General features: G+C 33.0%; 1 protein-coding gene across 2 annotated transcripts; it reads left to right on the top strand.

Annotated features, from left to right (window-relative positions):
* The first annotated feature begins 242 nt into the window (after positions 1–242).
* LOC143055048 (polyadenylate-binding protein 4-like) lies at positions 243–16,464 on the top strand. Of its 2 annotated transcripts, none has more exons than XM_076228193.1 (11): positions 243–691; positions 1,617–1,810; positions 4,389–4,504; positions 7,245–7,404; positions 8,284–8,358; positions 9,116–9,349; positions 9,839–10,042; positions 10,676–10,847; positions 13,366–13,673; positions 13,963–14,193; positions 15,166–16,464. In XM_076228193.1, the coding sequence occupies exons 1-11, from the start codon at positions 487–489 to the stop codon at positions 15,238–15,240; spliced, it is 1,974 nt and encodes a 657-aa protein (XP_076084308.1). In that variant the 5' UTR covers positions 243–486; the 3' UTR covers positions 15,241–16,464. The 2 variants fall into 2 exon arrangements, with proteins under 2 accessions (XP_076084308.1, XP_076084309.1); XM_076228194.1 differs by having other exon boundaries at positions 244–691; positions 13,366–13,643.
* The last annotated feature ends 1,076 nt before the right edge of the window (positions 16,465–17,540 follow it).

The raw sequence follows: 17,540 nt of genomic DNA, 5'->3' as shown, positions 1-17,540 counted from the left end.
GCGTAGTAATATTACACGTCACAATTTGAAAAAAAAATTGGTGGAAATTCTTTGGAAATTTTCCTTCAATAAAGAATAATTCTTCATACTGAGTACATAAATAAAAGTTTACGTTTCGAAAATTATTGAAAGAGTAGAAAATGATAACTTGCCAGTGGTTTAATGATATCGATTTCGTTTCGATATTCTTGGATTATTTGAGTGTAGGATTATCCGGTTTCAAATGATATATAGCTCGCGGCAATTTACCTCTCCTATCCCTCTTCTCAAATCGTGAGGTTGCCGTGTGTTGTGTGCGAAAAGTTGTCTCACACAACACTTAAACTGGAAGAAATTAAGCTAAAAAACTTTTAAAAAATACAAAAAAATTGAAAAAGTAACAAAACTATTAAAAAAACTACTGAAACGGTAGGTTTGTGATAGAACAGAAGCGAAAACAACTTATTTCTTCTAGCAATCAACAGCGCCATATTTTAACCTCTGAAAATGACGACTAATATCAATCCGGCTGGAGCAAGTTACCCAATGGCTTCATTGTATGTAGGAGATCTTCACCCAGATGTCACCGAAGCTATGTTGTTTGAGAAATTTTCAACAGCAGGTCCAGTCCTCAGTATCCGTGTCTGTAGAGATATGATCACAAGACGTTCACTTGGTTATGCTTATGTCAACTTTCAGCAGCCAGCAGATGGTAAGATATCCAAAGTCGTATATCTGATAACACATTTACATTTCCATGTATTCAAATTGTGATCATTCATACATTTCAATTTCACAGTCCTTAGACCAGACACATGACAGATTGTCAGTGGCAATATTAAGTCAACTTGCCTCCCACCTACATTTTTTTGTACTCTTACATGTTTTAAAAAAAAATACTTCTCACCAGAATAGAATTAGAATTCAAACCCACTAAAACAATACCATTATCGCAAACATCAGGCTCTGATACTTAAGTTAAGTTTGTCCGATTGCCCCAATGAGTTAATGCCATATTCGGACAAGTAAAAACATCATCTTGGTTGTCAGATCAAGCTTGAAGTGTAACATGATCAAAATTTCACAAAATTAATAGTGTCTGCTGTTTAGTACATAGATTACTACATTGTACTAGGTGATAACACTGCACGGTCTTAACCCCCCTTCAAAATGTTTTTTGTTAGCACTGAATCTTCCATTTTTCCAAAAATAGATTACGTTTAAAAACACTGGCCAATCAGCTGCTGTGGCGTTGCTTTGTCGTTATTGTTTTCATTCAAGACACCACTCAGTCGTTTCCGACCCACATATTTTTCAAACCGACCATTGGAAAGCGGACGTCTATTTTCGTTGTTCTAACTTTAGAATTTCAAAGTGGATAGTACATGTACCTTAAAAAAAATTTCATTGACAAATTGTTCTCACTGACTAACAAGAATAAATTTATATGTCATGTGTATGTACAAAATGTAAAATTCAAGGTTTTTATAAACTTGTAAAAATTGTAATACAAATGTACATGTATGTTATCAGGTTTGATTGTGAATGTCTTTTCTGAAAAAGAATCTTGACACAAAATATGCAAAATACTAGTGAAAATAAAATGCAGGCTGAACATGCACATGTATCTTTTGCAGCTGAGAGAGCTCTTGACACAATGAACTTTGACACCATCAAAGGTCGACCAATAAGAATCATGTGGTCACAAAGAGATCCATCTCTGAGAAAATCTGGTGTTGGCAACGTATTCATCAAGAACCTTGACAAAAGCATTGACAATAAAGCATTATACGATACATTCTCTGCCTTTGGAAATATTTTATCCTGTAAGGTAAGAAAACTGTTATGTAATGGATTTTATTTTTGTTGACAGGTGAGAATAAAAAAATTATGTTGTGAAAATTAAAGGCAGAGGCGGATTCAGGAATTTGGAAAGGGGGATGCGAAGTTGTTAAAGATTGCCAAGCGGAGCGAGTCGAAAAAATTTTGGGATCTTTTTTCCCGTTAAAAAACATGAAATAAGGAGTATAAAAAATTGTCCAACCCTTACACTTTACAGCAACTATAGAATATACATGCCCCACGTCAGGAACCGTTTAAAATGTGCATTTTACACTGTATTCTCCCTATTAATTGTCTATCATACATTGTATATATAATGATAGTATGGATTCAAAGCTACGTACTTATATATTTGATGTGGGACTTGTCAGTAAAAAATAAATGTAGAACATGTAGTTCTCGTTTATTGTATCCTCGTTGTTGTATCCTCACAAACAAGAAATACCTGGGCTATTCGATAAAATTGTTTGGTTGATATATTTCACCCAACAAAATTAAGGGAAGTGAGGGGTTCCAAAATAAACCAAAGGTAACCAATGAGTCTGAAATGACAACGAATTTATGAATGACGGTCAACAAATTGAGACATATAGGCCTCACTCAGCAAGCAGATTGCAGTCTAAAAAAAACCCATTTTTATTCATCATGTTAATTGTTAGGTAATTAGTTGCTATATTGTGATGTCCATACTTGAATAAATTTAGCTCCTTTGTTATTCATAGCATCCGAAAATATTTTATAGATTCTTGCACATCAGTTTGACCTCCAAAACTGTCTCAGATTTTTCCTATTGTATTTCATTCTCTCATAAATCTTCAATGAAGTTTGCAACATCAATTCATAAGAGATCACTAAATTCAATGTGGTATAAAATTTGTTCTGTTGATGTTTTTGGAAATCTGAGACACAGTTTTGGAGGTCAAGCTGTGTTGTACAAGAATCTATAAAATACTTTGGGATGCTATGAAGAACAAAGACGCTAAATTCATTCAAGTGTGGACATCACAATATAGCAACTAATTACATAACAATTGATTATGTAATAATTATGTTTTGATGAAATTATCCCAATTTGAAAGATAAATCTTTCTTTCTTTTGGTACCTCATTTATAAAAAATAAAGAAGGATGAAATGAATTACATCACTTTAAAGATGTCTGATTAGGAGTGAACAAATCTTTGTATTGTGCTACCTTAATGTTTAATAATTCTGTTGGAAATTTCCGTTTCTAATATCTCCCAAAAGTGGACAAGATTATTGTTTTCAATTCACATACTACCAGAATTCTTATTTAATGCAAAAACTAGTCAGATTTTTTTCTCTCAAATACCTTGGACTGTCTCCTCATATCTGATGGTTTGTACCTTAGACTTTAAATCTATCTATAGAGCTTATATTGACTGGGGAACATTATTTAGCTATCATGTTATTTTAAAATAGGCTTGGGCGTTTGGGATTAAGCATGTTTTCGTAGGTAAATAATATTGCTGTGGATTTTTTTCATGAGTGTGTGTTAGAATATTACTTTCTGTTTGGTTGAATTAAGAAATAGAAGTCACAACGTTCTTGCTCAATCCTGCGCCGCTTTGAAGGTATCATGGTTGTCATTCTTAGCTTTTAAAGCAATGTGTAACTGTAATTTGAATTTCAAAATGACTGAGTGACGTTTTTTTTAATTTTTGACACACCAGTTAACTCCACCATCATGACCATAGCAAATAACATGACTTTGACATAATTAGTAATTATCAGAGACAAATATCTTTATAAGTAAAGAATTGTCGCTTGAAAATCAAATACACGGGAAATGGCAAAGTTCACAAAGTCTAGTCTAATTAATCATTTTACAACCAAAAAAAAGCAAAGGAGGGGGGGGGCGCCCTCTATGCCCCCCTCTACGCCCCCCCCCTCTTGATTTGCCACTGAAAGGAGTCCATTCCATTTCAATAGTTGGGTATCTCCACAGATAAAAATGAAAGAACCATGTTACATGAACACAGCAAAAATTAAAATAAAAAAATAAGGCCGTCTAAATATAAAGGTCTTTGTAAAATAAAGGAATTTATCACAGGCATTTGTTTCTGTCAACAATTTTCAATGTGTTTGCTTCAACCGATATTTATTAACTTTCCCTTGCATTTTTCATGCATAGTTAAACATACACCAGTTTGTGGGTAATTGATTTATCTCTGCAACAAAACATGGTTCATGTCCCTTGAGAAAACCCCTCAAACAGAGTAACACACTTATGTCGAAAATTATTGACCTTTTTCCAGACCATTGAATTTTTAATTCCAAAACTTCTGGTTAACTTCAGAAGTTTATAATATCACCTTGCAACCCCATTGATCACATTTTTGTAGTTACTGGTAACTAGTATAATTAAACAGGTAACCAGATTAATTTGACTAATCAGATTTCACAATCATATATTAACTTCCTAAGTTAATCAGAAGTTTTGGAATTACAAATTCAATTTTCTCAGAAAAGGTCAATTATTGAATAATTTTTGTTATACAGGTGTTATTCTGTTACTATATGCAAGTTTTGGAACATCTATTTTTAGATTGTCTGTGACGAGCATGGATCACGTGGATACGGATTTGTACATTTTGAGACTGAGGAAGCAGCCAGAAATGCTATTGAAAAAGTTAACGGCATGTTGTTGAATGGAAAGAAAGTGTAAGTTTTCTTTGTAATCATTGGTTGTGTATAGAGTATATAAATGCGAAAATTAAAAGCTCAGTGTGAAAAAGTTGAAAACTTATGCTTTTTAGCTCACCTGGCCCGAAGGGCCAAGTGAGCTTTTCTCATCACTTGGCGTCCGGCGTCCGGCGTCCGTCGTCCGTCGTCCGTCGTCGTCGTCGTCCGTCGTTAACTTTTACAAAAATCTTCTCCTCTGAAACTACTGGGGTAATTTCAACCAAACTTGGTTACAATCATCATTGGGGTATCTAGTTTAAAAATTGTGTTCGGTGACCCCGCCAACCAACCAAGATGGCCGCCATGGCTAAAAATAGAACATGGGGGTAAAATGCAGTTTTTGGCTTAAAACTCAAAAACCAAAGCATTTAGGGGAAATCTGACATGGGGTAAAAGTGTTTATCAGGTCAAGATCTAACTGCACTGAAATTTTCAGATGAATCGGACAACCCGTTGTTAGGTTGCTGCCCCTGAATTGGTAATTTTAAGAAAATTTTTGCTGTTTTTGGTTATTATCTTGAATATTATTATAGATAGAGATAAACTTTAAATAGAAAAAATGTTAAACAAAGTAAGATTTACAAATAAGTCAACAGGTCCAAAATGGTCAGTTGACCCCTTTAGGAGTTATTGCCCTTTATAGTCAATTTTTAACCATTTTTCGTAAATCTTAGTTATCTTTTACAAAAATCTTCTCCTCTGAAACTACTGGGCCAAATTTAACCAAATATGGCCAAAATCATAATAAGGGTATTTAGTTTAAAAATTGTGTCCGGTGACCCGCACAACAAACCAAGATGGCCGCCATGGCTAAAAATAGAACATAGGGGTAAAATGCAGTTTTTGGCTTATAACTCAAAAACCAAAGCAATTAGAGCAAATCTGACAGGATGAAAGTTGTTTATTAGGTCAAGATCTAACTGTCCTGAAATTTTCAGATGAATCAGACAACCCTTTGTTAGGTTGCTGCCCCTGAATTGGTAATTTTAAGGAAATTTTTGCTATTTTTGGTTATTTTCTTGAATATTATTATAGATAGAGATAAACTGTAAATAGAAAAAATGTTTAGCAAAGTAAGATTTACAAATAAGTCAACAGGTCCAAAATGGTCAGTTGACCCCTTTAGGAGTTATTGCCCTTTATAGTCAATTTTTAACCATTTTTCGTAAATCTTAGTTATCTTTTACAAAAATCTTCTCCTCTGAAACTACTGGGCCAAATTTAACCAAATATGGCCAAAATCATAATAAGGGTATTTAGTTTAAAAATTGTGTCCGGTGACCCGCACAACAAACCAAGATGGCCGCCATGGCTAAAAATAGAACATAGGGGTAAAATGCAGTTTTTGGCTTATAACTCAAAAACCAAAGCAATTAGAGCAAATCTGACGGATGAAAGTTGTTTATTAGGTCAAGATCTAACTGTCCTGAAATTTTCAGATGAATCAGACAACCCTTTGTTAGGTTGCTGCCCCTGAATTGGTAATTTTAAGGAAATTTTTGCTATTTTTGGTTATTTTCTTGAATATTATTATAGATAGAGATAAACTGTAAATAGAAAAAATGTTTAGCAAAATAAGATTTACAAATAAGTCAACAGGTCCAAAATGGTCAGTTGACCCCTTTAGGAGTTATTGTCCTTTATAGTCAATTTTTAACCATTTTTTTCGTAAATCTTAGTTATATTTTACAAAAATCTTCTCCTCTGAAACTACTGGGCCAAATAAAAGCAAACTTGGCCACAATCATCATTGGGGTATCTAGTTTAAAAATTGTGTCCAGTGACCCAGCCAACCAACCAAGATGGCCGCCATGGCTAAAAATAGAACATAGGGGTAAAATGCAGTTTTGGGCTTATAACTTAAAAACCAAAGCATTTAGAGCAAATCTGACAGTGGAAAAAATTGTTTATCAAGTCCAGATCTATCTGCTCTAAAATTTTCAGATGAATTGGACAACTGGTTGTTAGGTTGCTGCCCCTGAATTGGTAATTTTAAGGAAATTTTGCTGTTTTTTGTTATTATCTTGAATACTATTATAGATAGAGATAATCTGTAAACAGCAATAATGTTCAGAAAAGTAAGATTTACAAATAAGTCAACGTGACTGAAATGGTCAATTGACCCCCTAAGGAGTTATTGTCCTTTATAGTCAATTTTTTAAAATTTTCATAAAATTTGTAAATTTTTACTAACATTTTCCACTGAAACTACTTGGCCAAGTTCATTATAGATAAAGATAATTGTAAGCAGCAAGAATGTTCAGTAAAGTAAGATGTACAAACACTTCACCATCACCAAAACACAATTTTTCATGAATCTATCTGTGTCCTTTGTTTAATATTCACATATACCAAGGTGAGCGACACAGGCTCTTTAGAGCCTCTAGTTATTTCTTCATTATTATGCCCCTTTGTACTTTTGATGTCCTATTTATGGATTTAGAATTATGTCCCTTTACAAATGGAAAAATTGCTTAAACACAATGCTTATAACCTACATGTATAAAGTTATTTCATGTTCAATTTTACTTTACTTGATTTATATCCCTTTTTAACGTGATATGCAAGAGGGGACATATTTCCCATGGATACATCCATTTATTGTATATTGATTCTTGAAAAGTGTTTGGTAATCACACATTAGTTCAAATGTTAGAATGCTGTCTTTTCAAGCAGTTTATAATCATACAATCTTAAACAAAATATTTTCTTATTTTAGATTTGTAGGACGATTCATGAATAGAAGGGAACGTCTTGAAATTCTTGGAGACAAGATGAAGAAATTTAACAATGTCTACGTTAAGAACTTTGGTGACGATATGTCCGAGGATGAACTAAAAGATATATTTGAACCATTTGGAAAACTTATTAGTGTCAAGGTATGAGCTATTATTGACTTTGGATGTGAATATGATGATAGTATGTTTTTGATTTAGAACAAACTGTACTGGATTTTATAAGATTTGCCACTATATTTTGTGGTAGTGGCCAGGTACATGTACATTGTTGATTCATGGCCATCACTCACTGCAACTGCATGGTGTGACAGGCCACTGTATTTTGTTTATAAAGGGCAAGTTATAAGTTGTATGAGTATTCCAAAATTAATTAAATTTAGATTGGTTGGAAATGACTTTTTAAATTATATCCGACTTGGTGAATTATTTAAATATTACAAAATAAAAGTCTGACCCTTTAGATGGTGTTTCTGTTTTGAAACATGCATTTTCTATGGGAACTACGTGTATGTAGTTGGACATTGAAAGTGGTCAGAAACAAGTGTAGAGGGGATAGACAGTTAAAAGATAGTTATAGATTATTGTTGGTCATCTCAAAAAGATGACTAATGATAATCTGTTGATGCCATTTTACTCAAGACGACGTTATTAAAATCATTGACAATGGCATGTGTGCCCTTTAGTTTCTAGCGATATTTTTTCAGATCACTCTATTGTGCTGAGAAAGGAAATTATCAGTCAATAAGGTCAAAGGAAAATTTCTTAAAATCACAATAATTTGATTTATATAGTTATTGATTGAACAATTTTGTAAAAGGAATGTGGTACAGTACACTCATGGTGATTTACTTTCAAATCGCTCTTAATCGAGAGAAAAAAACACAACAAAGAAAACTAAAGACTGCAATAGGAACTCTTGTTAAAATCTTGAAAAGTTTGAGGTGGTCCTGAAGGGCAAGGATCTATGTTATGGTTATAATAATTATGATTTTGATTTAAGATTATAATTATTATTTACAGATTATGTCTGACATTGGCGGTAAAAGTCGAGGATTTGGATTTGTTAGTTATGAAGAACCAGAGGCAGCAGAAAAGGTAGGTCACTATAAATTACAGCTCTTATTTAAAAGCATACAAGGCAAACTTTTGATCAACTGTTTGGATGTTTACAATCAATAGGTAGGCAGAGTTTCAGTCTATTTTATGTATACTGGGATATGATTGGACAATAAAAATTGACGTGAAATGTACTTAATGTTTATTGTCCAATCATATTCTAGTATATAGTAAACAGACTAAAACAGGCTACTTTCCTTTTGTTAGCAAACATCCAAACAAACATAGCAAGCAAGTTGATCAAAGGTTTGCTTTGCATGCCATTATAGAAGAGCTGTAACAATATTTTTTTTGACCTAAGGTGTACAAGTTGTGAACTCCAAAACTGAAATTCAAACTCCTCATTAAAATCATCTCAAGGCCTATAGATTATTATTTCTTGTCTATAACAAAACTGTTGGAGCAGAGTTTTCAAATAGTGGTTGTCCTAAGGCTTTGTCCACACATAATTTGCAAAAGAATTTTGGTATTTTGTGTAAGAAACAATAGTGAGCTTGATAAAATTTGCTTGATTCAGGTCTGGAATCAATTTTCCAGAGAAATTTGTAGGGCTATTCAACATGTTCATGAACAATTATTTATTATTTACCTATAGATAAACATTTTCTACAGTAACACAGCACTTTAATTGTTTGTTGCACAGACACACTTAAAATTATTACATTGTTTTAGCCTTTTAAATGAATTAGCTTTTGACAACATATCAAGAAAATACAATATGTCTGATTTTTGATAGGCTGTTGAAGATTTGAACGGTTTAAACATCCACGAAAGGACTTTGTTTGCTGGCAGAGCACAGAAAAAGGCTGAGAGACAAGCAGAGCTTAAGGACAAATTTGAGAGAATCCGAATGGAGAGAATTAATAGATACCAAGGAGTTAATCTGTATGTAAAGAATCTGGATGACAACATTGATGATGAAAGGCTAAGGAAGGAATTCTCTCAGTTTGGAACCATTACAAGTGCTAAGGTATGTAGGAAATATGACAGAAAAATGGTCAATTTATCATCCAGATTTGTGAATAGCCAGAATGGATAAGTGTGCACGAAACTCGCTATTTTACTTAACTTTATTGTTCAGCCACTGGAATGCAGAAAAAAATGACTTGTTGTCGAATACTAGATTATCTTAAAACTGCTATTAGGAATAGTGCAATATTTGTATCAAATTAGTACTGAATTGACAATTTTGAAGGAAGAAAATCTGTTCATTATCTTCATTCAGTCACTTTTAATGGAGTTTATGTTATAGCCTATTGCATTGAGTGTGTAGGTAAAGGTGCTATCTGGTTTTCTTGGATGGGTGTCAACTATACTTTTGAACTGAGAATGTCAGTGAAATTCCAAAATTGCCACTACAGACGGCTAGCCCTTTTTCAAAATGTCATCTGTTAAAATCATGTATGTTTTAGCAGAACAGCACTTATTTATTTACTTTTTATTTCAATTTTACTTCCAGGTTATGTCAGAAGGTGGAAGATCCAAAGGATTTGGGTTTGTCTGTTTCAGTTCTCCAGAAGAGGCTACTAAGGCAGTAACAGAAATGAATGGTAGAATTGTGGTAGCCAAACCTTTGTATGTGGCTCTAGCCCAACGTAAAGAAGACAGGAAGGCTCACTTGGCATCACAGTACATGCAGCGTATTGCTAGTATCAGAATGCAGGTAAAGAATTGAGTTATTTGTGTGTAAGCTAATTCATTGCCGTAAAATATTGATATTTATATTTTGGGTTACACATGAATACAAGTACATACAATATACAAGAAAAAACTGAAAAAATACCTCAACAATTGTATATTATACAGATCTCTACCAACTGCATTTTTGAGGTAAAAAATGCATATAATACACAACAAAATATGGTATGATATTCAGAATTTAATACAGTCAATAAATACATTTATTTGAAATTGTTGGATATTTATTTGTATCCAAGGGTATAAGCATACAATATTGATCCTAATGGTGGATCCGAGCAGGGTTCTCCCTTAGGCGAGTCCAAAACTGAAAATTCAAAAAGTTTGAAATATTTTGTATAAACTGAATAGGCATATCATTTTATGGCAAATTTTAAAAGTAATCTGAATTTAATTTCATTTCATTGTTGATGTTCTATTAGGTCATACAGACCAAAATAATAAATGATATTGAAATAAAATATCTTTTTCTTACTGTTGGACTCACCATGGCATTAAGTAACGAGTCCCTGAACTGGCCTTCAAAATCCTTAGTTAGAACCCTGAATCATTGATCTTGTGTGAGTTTATTATATGCTTGATTTGTTAATGATTTTAGGGACAGCCTGCTGCCGGTATGATGAGTCAGATGTTCCCATCAGCTGGACCAGGGTATATCCTTCCTACCATGACACAGGGACAGAGAAACTTCTATGCCCCAACACAGGTACCACAGATGAGGGCCAGTCCAAGATGGCCAACACAGCTAAGACAGCCCACACCAGCTAGTGGTATGTACAATTGTATAAAGCAGATGTTGTATAATTGCCAATTAGATGATTCTCCACCAGAGACCAAATGACATAATGAAGTAGATAACTATACATCACTGTACGTCTTTCAACAATGAGCAAAACCCTCATAGCTCTTAAATGACAAGTGTTAAACAATTCAAACAAGAAATCTGATGGCTTGATTAATTAAAAACAATGACAAAAATACAAATGTGTATTACCTAGATTTTTGATGAAAGGTCTTTGGAGATATTACTGCTAATTTCCTAATGCTATTGGAGTAAAACTTTGGTAGACTTGCTTGCTTTGTTTGTATAAATGTTTATTAAAGCTTTGTAGTTAACAATGACATCATGGAATAGTATGATAGACATTTTTTTAACCTGCATATATTAGATTTAAAGGAGTAGGTCCGGTAAGGATTTCATATTTTGTATAAGAAGAAATAGTGAGCTTGACAAAACGCTTAAGGACCGATTTTGGCCTCAAATTTCAGGTTCATCTGACGAAAGATTTTGACCACTTTTTAAACACTTAAATGTCTATTTCATTTGAATCAATAGATTTATGTGAAAGATTTTAACTAATTTAGTTAAAAACAATCCGTTTCAGGCTCAAATATGAAAAATCTACTAAGTGCCAAAAAATGTCACTTTTCAGATGTTTTTTTGTCAAAAATGAAAGTGGCCGCATCCGTGTTCATCCTCAACCCTTATATATGTTATGTATTATCATCAAATACAACTTACATTTCAATATTTAGGATGAACACGAACAGGGCCACTTTTTAGCTCACCTGTCCCGAAGGGACAAGTGAGCTTATGCCATCACTTGGCGTCCGTCGTCGTCCGTCGTCTGTCGTCTGTCGTCCGTCGTCTGTCGTCGTAAACTATTTCAAAAATCTTCTCCTCTGAAACTACTGGGCCAAATACTTTCAAACTTGAACTGAATGTTCCTTAGGGTATCTAATTTATAAATTGTATCCGAAGTTTTGATCTATCAACAAACATGGTCGCCATTGCTAAAAATAGAACATAGGGGTCAAATGCAGTTTTTGGCTTATAACTCAAAACCAAAGCATTTAGAGCAAATCTGACATGGGGGTGATATTGTTTATCAGGTCAAGATCTATCTGCCCTGAAATTTTCAGATGAATCAGACAACCCGTTGTTGGGTTGCTGCCCCTGAATTGGTAATTTTAAGGAAATTTTGCTGTTTTTGGTTATTATCTTGAATATTATTATAGATAGAGATAAACTGTAAACAGGAATAATGTTCAGCAAAGTAAGATTTACAAATAAGTCAATATGACGGATATGGTCAGTTGACCCCTTTAGGAGTTATTGCCCTTTATAGTAAATTTTTAACCATTTTTCGTAAATCTTAGTAATCTTTTACAAAAATCTTCTCCTCTGAAACTACTGGGCCAAATACTTCCAAACTTTAACTGAATGTTCCTTAGGGTATCTAGTTTGTAAATTGTATCCGAAGTTATGATCTATCAACAAACATGGTCGCCATTGCTAAAAATAGAACATAGGGGTCAAATGCAGTTTTTGGCTTATAACTCAAAAACCAAAGCATTTAGAGCAAATCTGACGTGGGTAATATTGTTTATCAGGTCAAGATCTATCTGCCCTGAAATTTTCAGATTAATCAGACAACCTGTTGTTGGGTTGCTGCCCCTGAATTGATAATTTTAAGGAAATTTTGCTGTTTTTGTTTATTATCTTGAATATAATTATAGATAGAAATAAACTGTAAACAGCAATAATGTTCAGCAAAGTAAGATCTTCAACTAAGTCAATTTGACCAAAATTGTCAATTGACCCCTTAAGGAGTTATTGCCCTTTAAAGACTTTTTTCACAATTTGTTCATCATGTTGACTTACTTTAAAAAATCTTCTCCTTTGAAACTGCTGTATCAATTTCAGCCAAACTTAGGCTAAATGAGTTTCAGAGTATCTAGTATAAATTTTATATTTTATTTCCTTGTATGTCAAGAAACATAGCTCCTATGGCTAAAATAGAACATAGGAGAAAATGATTATTTTTTTTGGCTTTTGAAGAAAATAGGACGATCCAAAAAACATTTAAATAAATTGAAAAGCCAAAATAATCATTGATGAGAGATTTAACCAAAAGAATTAAGGTGAGCGATTCAGGCTCTTGAGAGCCTCTTGTTTAGTTTTACACGGAAACAGTCTTAATTTTAACTAAAATGCTAGAATTGTGAAGATTTCTGTAATTTAGCATGACTTAAGGGTGCTAGTACCCGATACATGTGCATTGTATTGTCAGAAACAGCCCATATTTATGTAGCAGAAGCATTCTACTATCCAATAAATAACTAAAAGTTTACATTATAACAATTTTGTAAAACAGCTAAATTTTGAGGCCAAAAAGGGGTCTTACTGGACCTACTCCTTTGTTAACAAAAAATTAAAAAAAGAAATTTTTTGATAGACGAAATTACTAGCCTGCTTTGTATAAAAGTGAATCTTTCCTATTACAGGATTCCAGAATATGCCTGGACAACAGGTCAGACCTGGCAATCCTGCTGCCGCTGGAGCAAGACAACCTGGTCAAGGTAACATCCGTGGTGGCATGAATGCCCGTCCTATCACAGGACAGTCTGGCACCGGACAACCACCTCGCATGCCACAATCTGTACCTGGCAGAGGACAAGTGCCACCCCCAGCTGGAGTAATGAACCCAGCCAGCAGGTACTCAGCTACACAGATGAGAAACCCACCTCAAGCTGGCAGACAACAAAACATGGTTATGCCACAGGTAGGAGGAACATTTAGTTCAGAATATACAGTAAGGCATTCTTTAGATTTTAGCATGATTCCTAAGACCTGATAAATTTTATTTTTTTTAAATTGGCAAAGCCGTGGCTTCATAAAAAAAGGGGCTATTTAGTGTTTCTATAGGGAGGAAAATTTTAATTATAGCACCAGAGCAAAATTAAGAATGAGAGATTGAAAGAGAAAAAGTGAATATAGCTTCATTTAAAGAATATATAATGAAAATTATCTGGTTTCTACCTGTTAGAAATACATTAGTGACTAGACAGTATTAACTTAATATAAATATACTTCTATTTCAGCCTCCAGCCCAAGGAGGAGTGATTCAAGTTCAAGGTCAGGAGCCTCTGACCTCTACCATGTTGGCTGATGCCCCTCAACAGGAACAGAAGCAGATGTTAGGAGAACGTCTGTTCCCTCTGATCCAAAGTATGTACCCAGACCTGGCTGGAAAGATCACTGGAATGTTACTGGAAATAGACAACTCTGAATTGTTACACATGTTGGAATCCAAGGAGTCACTTGAGGCTAAGGTTTGTAGGACAAATCATTTAAAGGGGGATTGTGTAGGAAACCATTGTTTCACTGTGTACTGTAAACCAACTTATTTTCGCAGATACTTTATTTCGCACTTTACCCTTTCAAGTCTGCTAAGCAGCTATTTTATTTCATGTTTTTCTAATTTTTCTTGATGTAGTTTATGAAGGAAAGATTCAAGTTGTTCATCTTCACAAAAATTTATATGCACTTTTCAAAAAAAGTGACAAAAAAAAATTGGTTTACAGTATTAGATGTAATTTATCCCATGGTACTCTACCGTTCAGATGGATTTATCTTCGACTACCAGCCCACTGTGACAGTCAATACAAATTTAACAATTATAAAAGCATTGAAAAACATTTAGCCTTTTTCTCAGACAATTTATGTGAATTACTTAGAAAAAAAAGGTTTTCCCTCATTCATTGAAGGATTAGGTGTTTCCTATTCCCATTTATAACATTTGGAAATTTGAAATCAACATGAGCTGAATGTATGTTCAGAAACAACCCCAAATTAACTAAATTTTTTCATTGGAGAGCCTATTTCTCCTGAATAAGATTTTCTTACTAAAATTCATAGCATCACAAATAATATATATGAAAGTGTTTTGGAATTTGAATGATTTTTTAGTACTGACTTAATTTACCTAAAAGACACTCTGTATCAAAATAAATTTTGATTTACGTTATCATACCACTTCTTGTTAATGAGATATTGAAAGTGCTGTCAGATTTATATGTCTTACAATTTAATTTGTTGTAGTTGAAGTAGATTTTTTTTATCCGAATGATTTAAATGAATTAAGAAATTATTGCCATGATTATTGTATTGTTAAAATAACAACAGGATTGGTTTGTATTGTTGATAGCATTTTTTGTATACTGTAATTCTTGACATCACTTTTATTAATTTACCATATGTGTCTATTGTTCAACTAAAATGATAATGATATATATATTTTTCAGGTAAATGAAGCCGTTGCTGTACTGCAAGCTCATCAAGCCAAAGAAACAACACCTGCTACTGAAGCAGCAAACTAAAGAGGGAACTAGAGAACCCAGAGTAGATCCTAAGGGCAGATGATTGGACAGATTTTCTTGTTACCATGAATACAAGCATTTATAAACTGTATTGTCAGAGCTTTTGTTTAGATATGTTTGCCCACTTGTTTATCATTATTGTACATTTATCATTTAGTTATATGATTTGGATTGTTTTCTTTTTTCCTAAAATTGTAAGAAATAACCATATTGTGTCACTATATATAATTGGTTTGAAGCTATTGTCAGCATTTCATAACTTTTCCAGTATTCATGTTATTATTAGGGAAAATGTTAGAATTTAATCTACTTTGTTTATCAAAGATTAAAAAGCCAATGTTATTTCTTGAGAAAACATTTTCAAATTATTATCTAAATAAGGATTTAAAACATTCAGTGTAAGAGTGAAAATCTTGTTTTAATTATCTCCCTTGGTGAACCTCTTTTAAAAGGTTCCATCCTGTAATGAAAATTATAAAAAATATTGTAAAAAAAGAGAAAAAATGTGAATTGAGAAAACTGCTCATTATATACTGGTTTTTAACCGGTTAAGTATGTAAACAAATTATTAGATTATTAACTTTATCCTCCATTGATTGAATTAATATAAAAATACACAGCTACATTGTGTAGTGTAGCTGTGAAATAAAAAGTGTAATATATTATGTTAAAAAAACAACAAAAAAAATGTATAAATTATGTAAAATATGTGTAAAAAATTTGAGTTTGTGTTATGACAGTAGTTTTAATTCTTTCCATGCTTATTGTCTTGGGGGAAATGCCTCTGTTTCATTTCTACACTTTGTTTACTTTTCTGTACCTCCTTTATGAAGAGCTCATCACTCATTGAAGATTTTAAAGTAAAAAAATAAGACTGATAAAAACATTTAAACCAATGTGAAGTGATGTGTTCTTGTTCTGATCTCATTTGATTAATTTTTTTTCCATTTGAACAGCTGAAAAAAAAAAAGAATTGAATTAAAGGCAGCCAAAATGAAAATGGAAAAAATTAAGATCAAATTGGAACAGATTAGTGTTGTGTGTTTTATATATTTTGTTATTTTAGTTATGCAACTAAGAAAAAATTGATAAAAATGATGTTAAAATATAAACTAAAGAGACTTGACACCTACTACGTACAAACTTACAGAGAAGAGGGAAATTATCAGGATTTTGTTAATAATCTACTATGTTATTGTATAAATAAAACTTCCGTTTCAATAATTGTAGACTTTGTGTTATTGTATATGCCAGTACAATTTTGTTCTTGTTGTTTGACACCTTTGAACTAGTTTATGCACATATGTAGAAATGAAAATTGATATGAACTGAAGTTTTCCTCATTTTTAAACATGCTTTTTGATAGAAAAATTAATTTAAGGTAAAACAACAGGCCTAGTAGGAGACAGTCCATGCATAGTCCTACATACAAACCTGTAGGACTTGACTTATCCTTTAGCATAAAAATATATATCTTTTTTTCACTCTTGCTTTAAAAGAGGGACGAAAGATACCAGAGGGACAGTCAAACTCATAAATCGAAAATAAACTGACAACGCCATGGCTAGAACAGACAAACAATAGAAAACATGACAACATAGAAAACTAAAGAATAAGCAACACGAATCCCACCAAAAACTAGGGGTAATCTCGGGTGTTCGGAAGGGTGAGCAGATCCTTGGATGAAACACTGCATGATTATACGTTACTAATAGAAGGTGTGTTGTGGGATTTGATAATCATTGTAAAAAAGTAAGTGGAAGCTGTCTACCCCTGTGTAAATACATGGGGAAAGCCCTATATTAGTTGTTTAGTCGAGTCCGCTATAAATCACCGTACTAGCTGTTCATATCAAGCTACTTCGTAAGCTAATGTTCTAATTCATTACATTCAAACCAACATAAATTATTCACAAAATAAACAATACATTTCATGGGTTCTCCATGCCTCACAGTGTACAGCAAATGTTAGATTTTATTAAAGACAAATGCAAACGAAAAGTCATTATTACCTTAAACTAATCTTCAATAATAAAAACACTTCATTATCACAAATAAAAATTATGAATCAATTTAAAGATTCAATTCTTATTCATATGCATCAAAAATAGACAATACTTTTAGTCGGGTGGGAAATATATAAAGGCAACAGTAGTATACCGCTGTAACAGTTGAAAATTCATAAATCGATAGAGAAAAAAACAAATCCGGGTTACAAACTAAAACTGAGAGAAAGGTATCGAATATAAAAGAACTACGACACAACACTGAAACGTAACACACAGAGAAATGCACTATAAT

This window comes from Mytilus galloprovincialis, chromosome 12 (genome assembly GCF_965363235.1).
Source record: "Mytilus galloprovincialis chromosome 12, xbMytGall1.hap1.1, whole genome shotgun sequence".
Taxonomy (NCBI): domain Eukaryota; kingdom Metazoa; phylum Mollusca; class Bivalvia; order Mytilida; family Mytilidae; genus Mytilus; species Mytilus galloprovincialis.
Note: the sequence above shows the minus strand (reverse complement) of the source record. Positions and strands in the feature narration are given on the sequence as shown.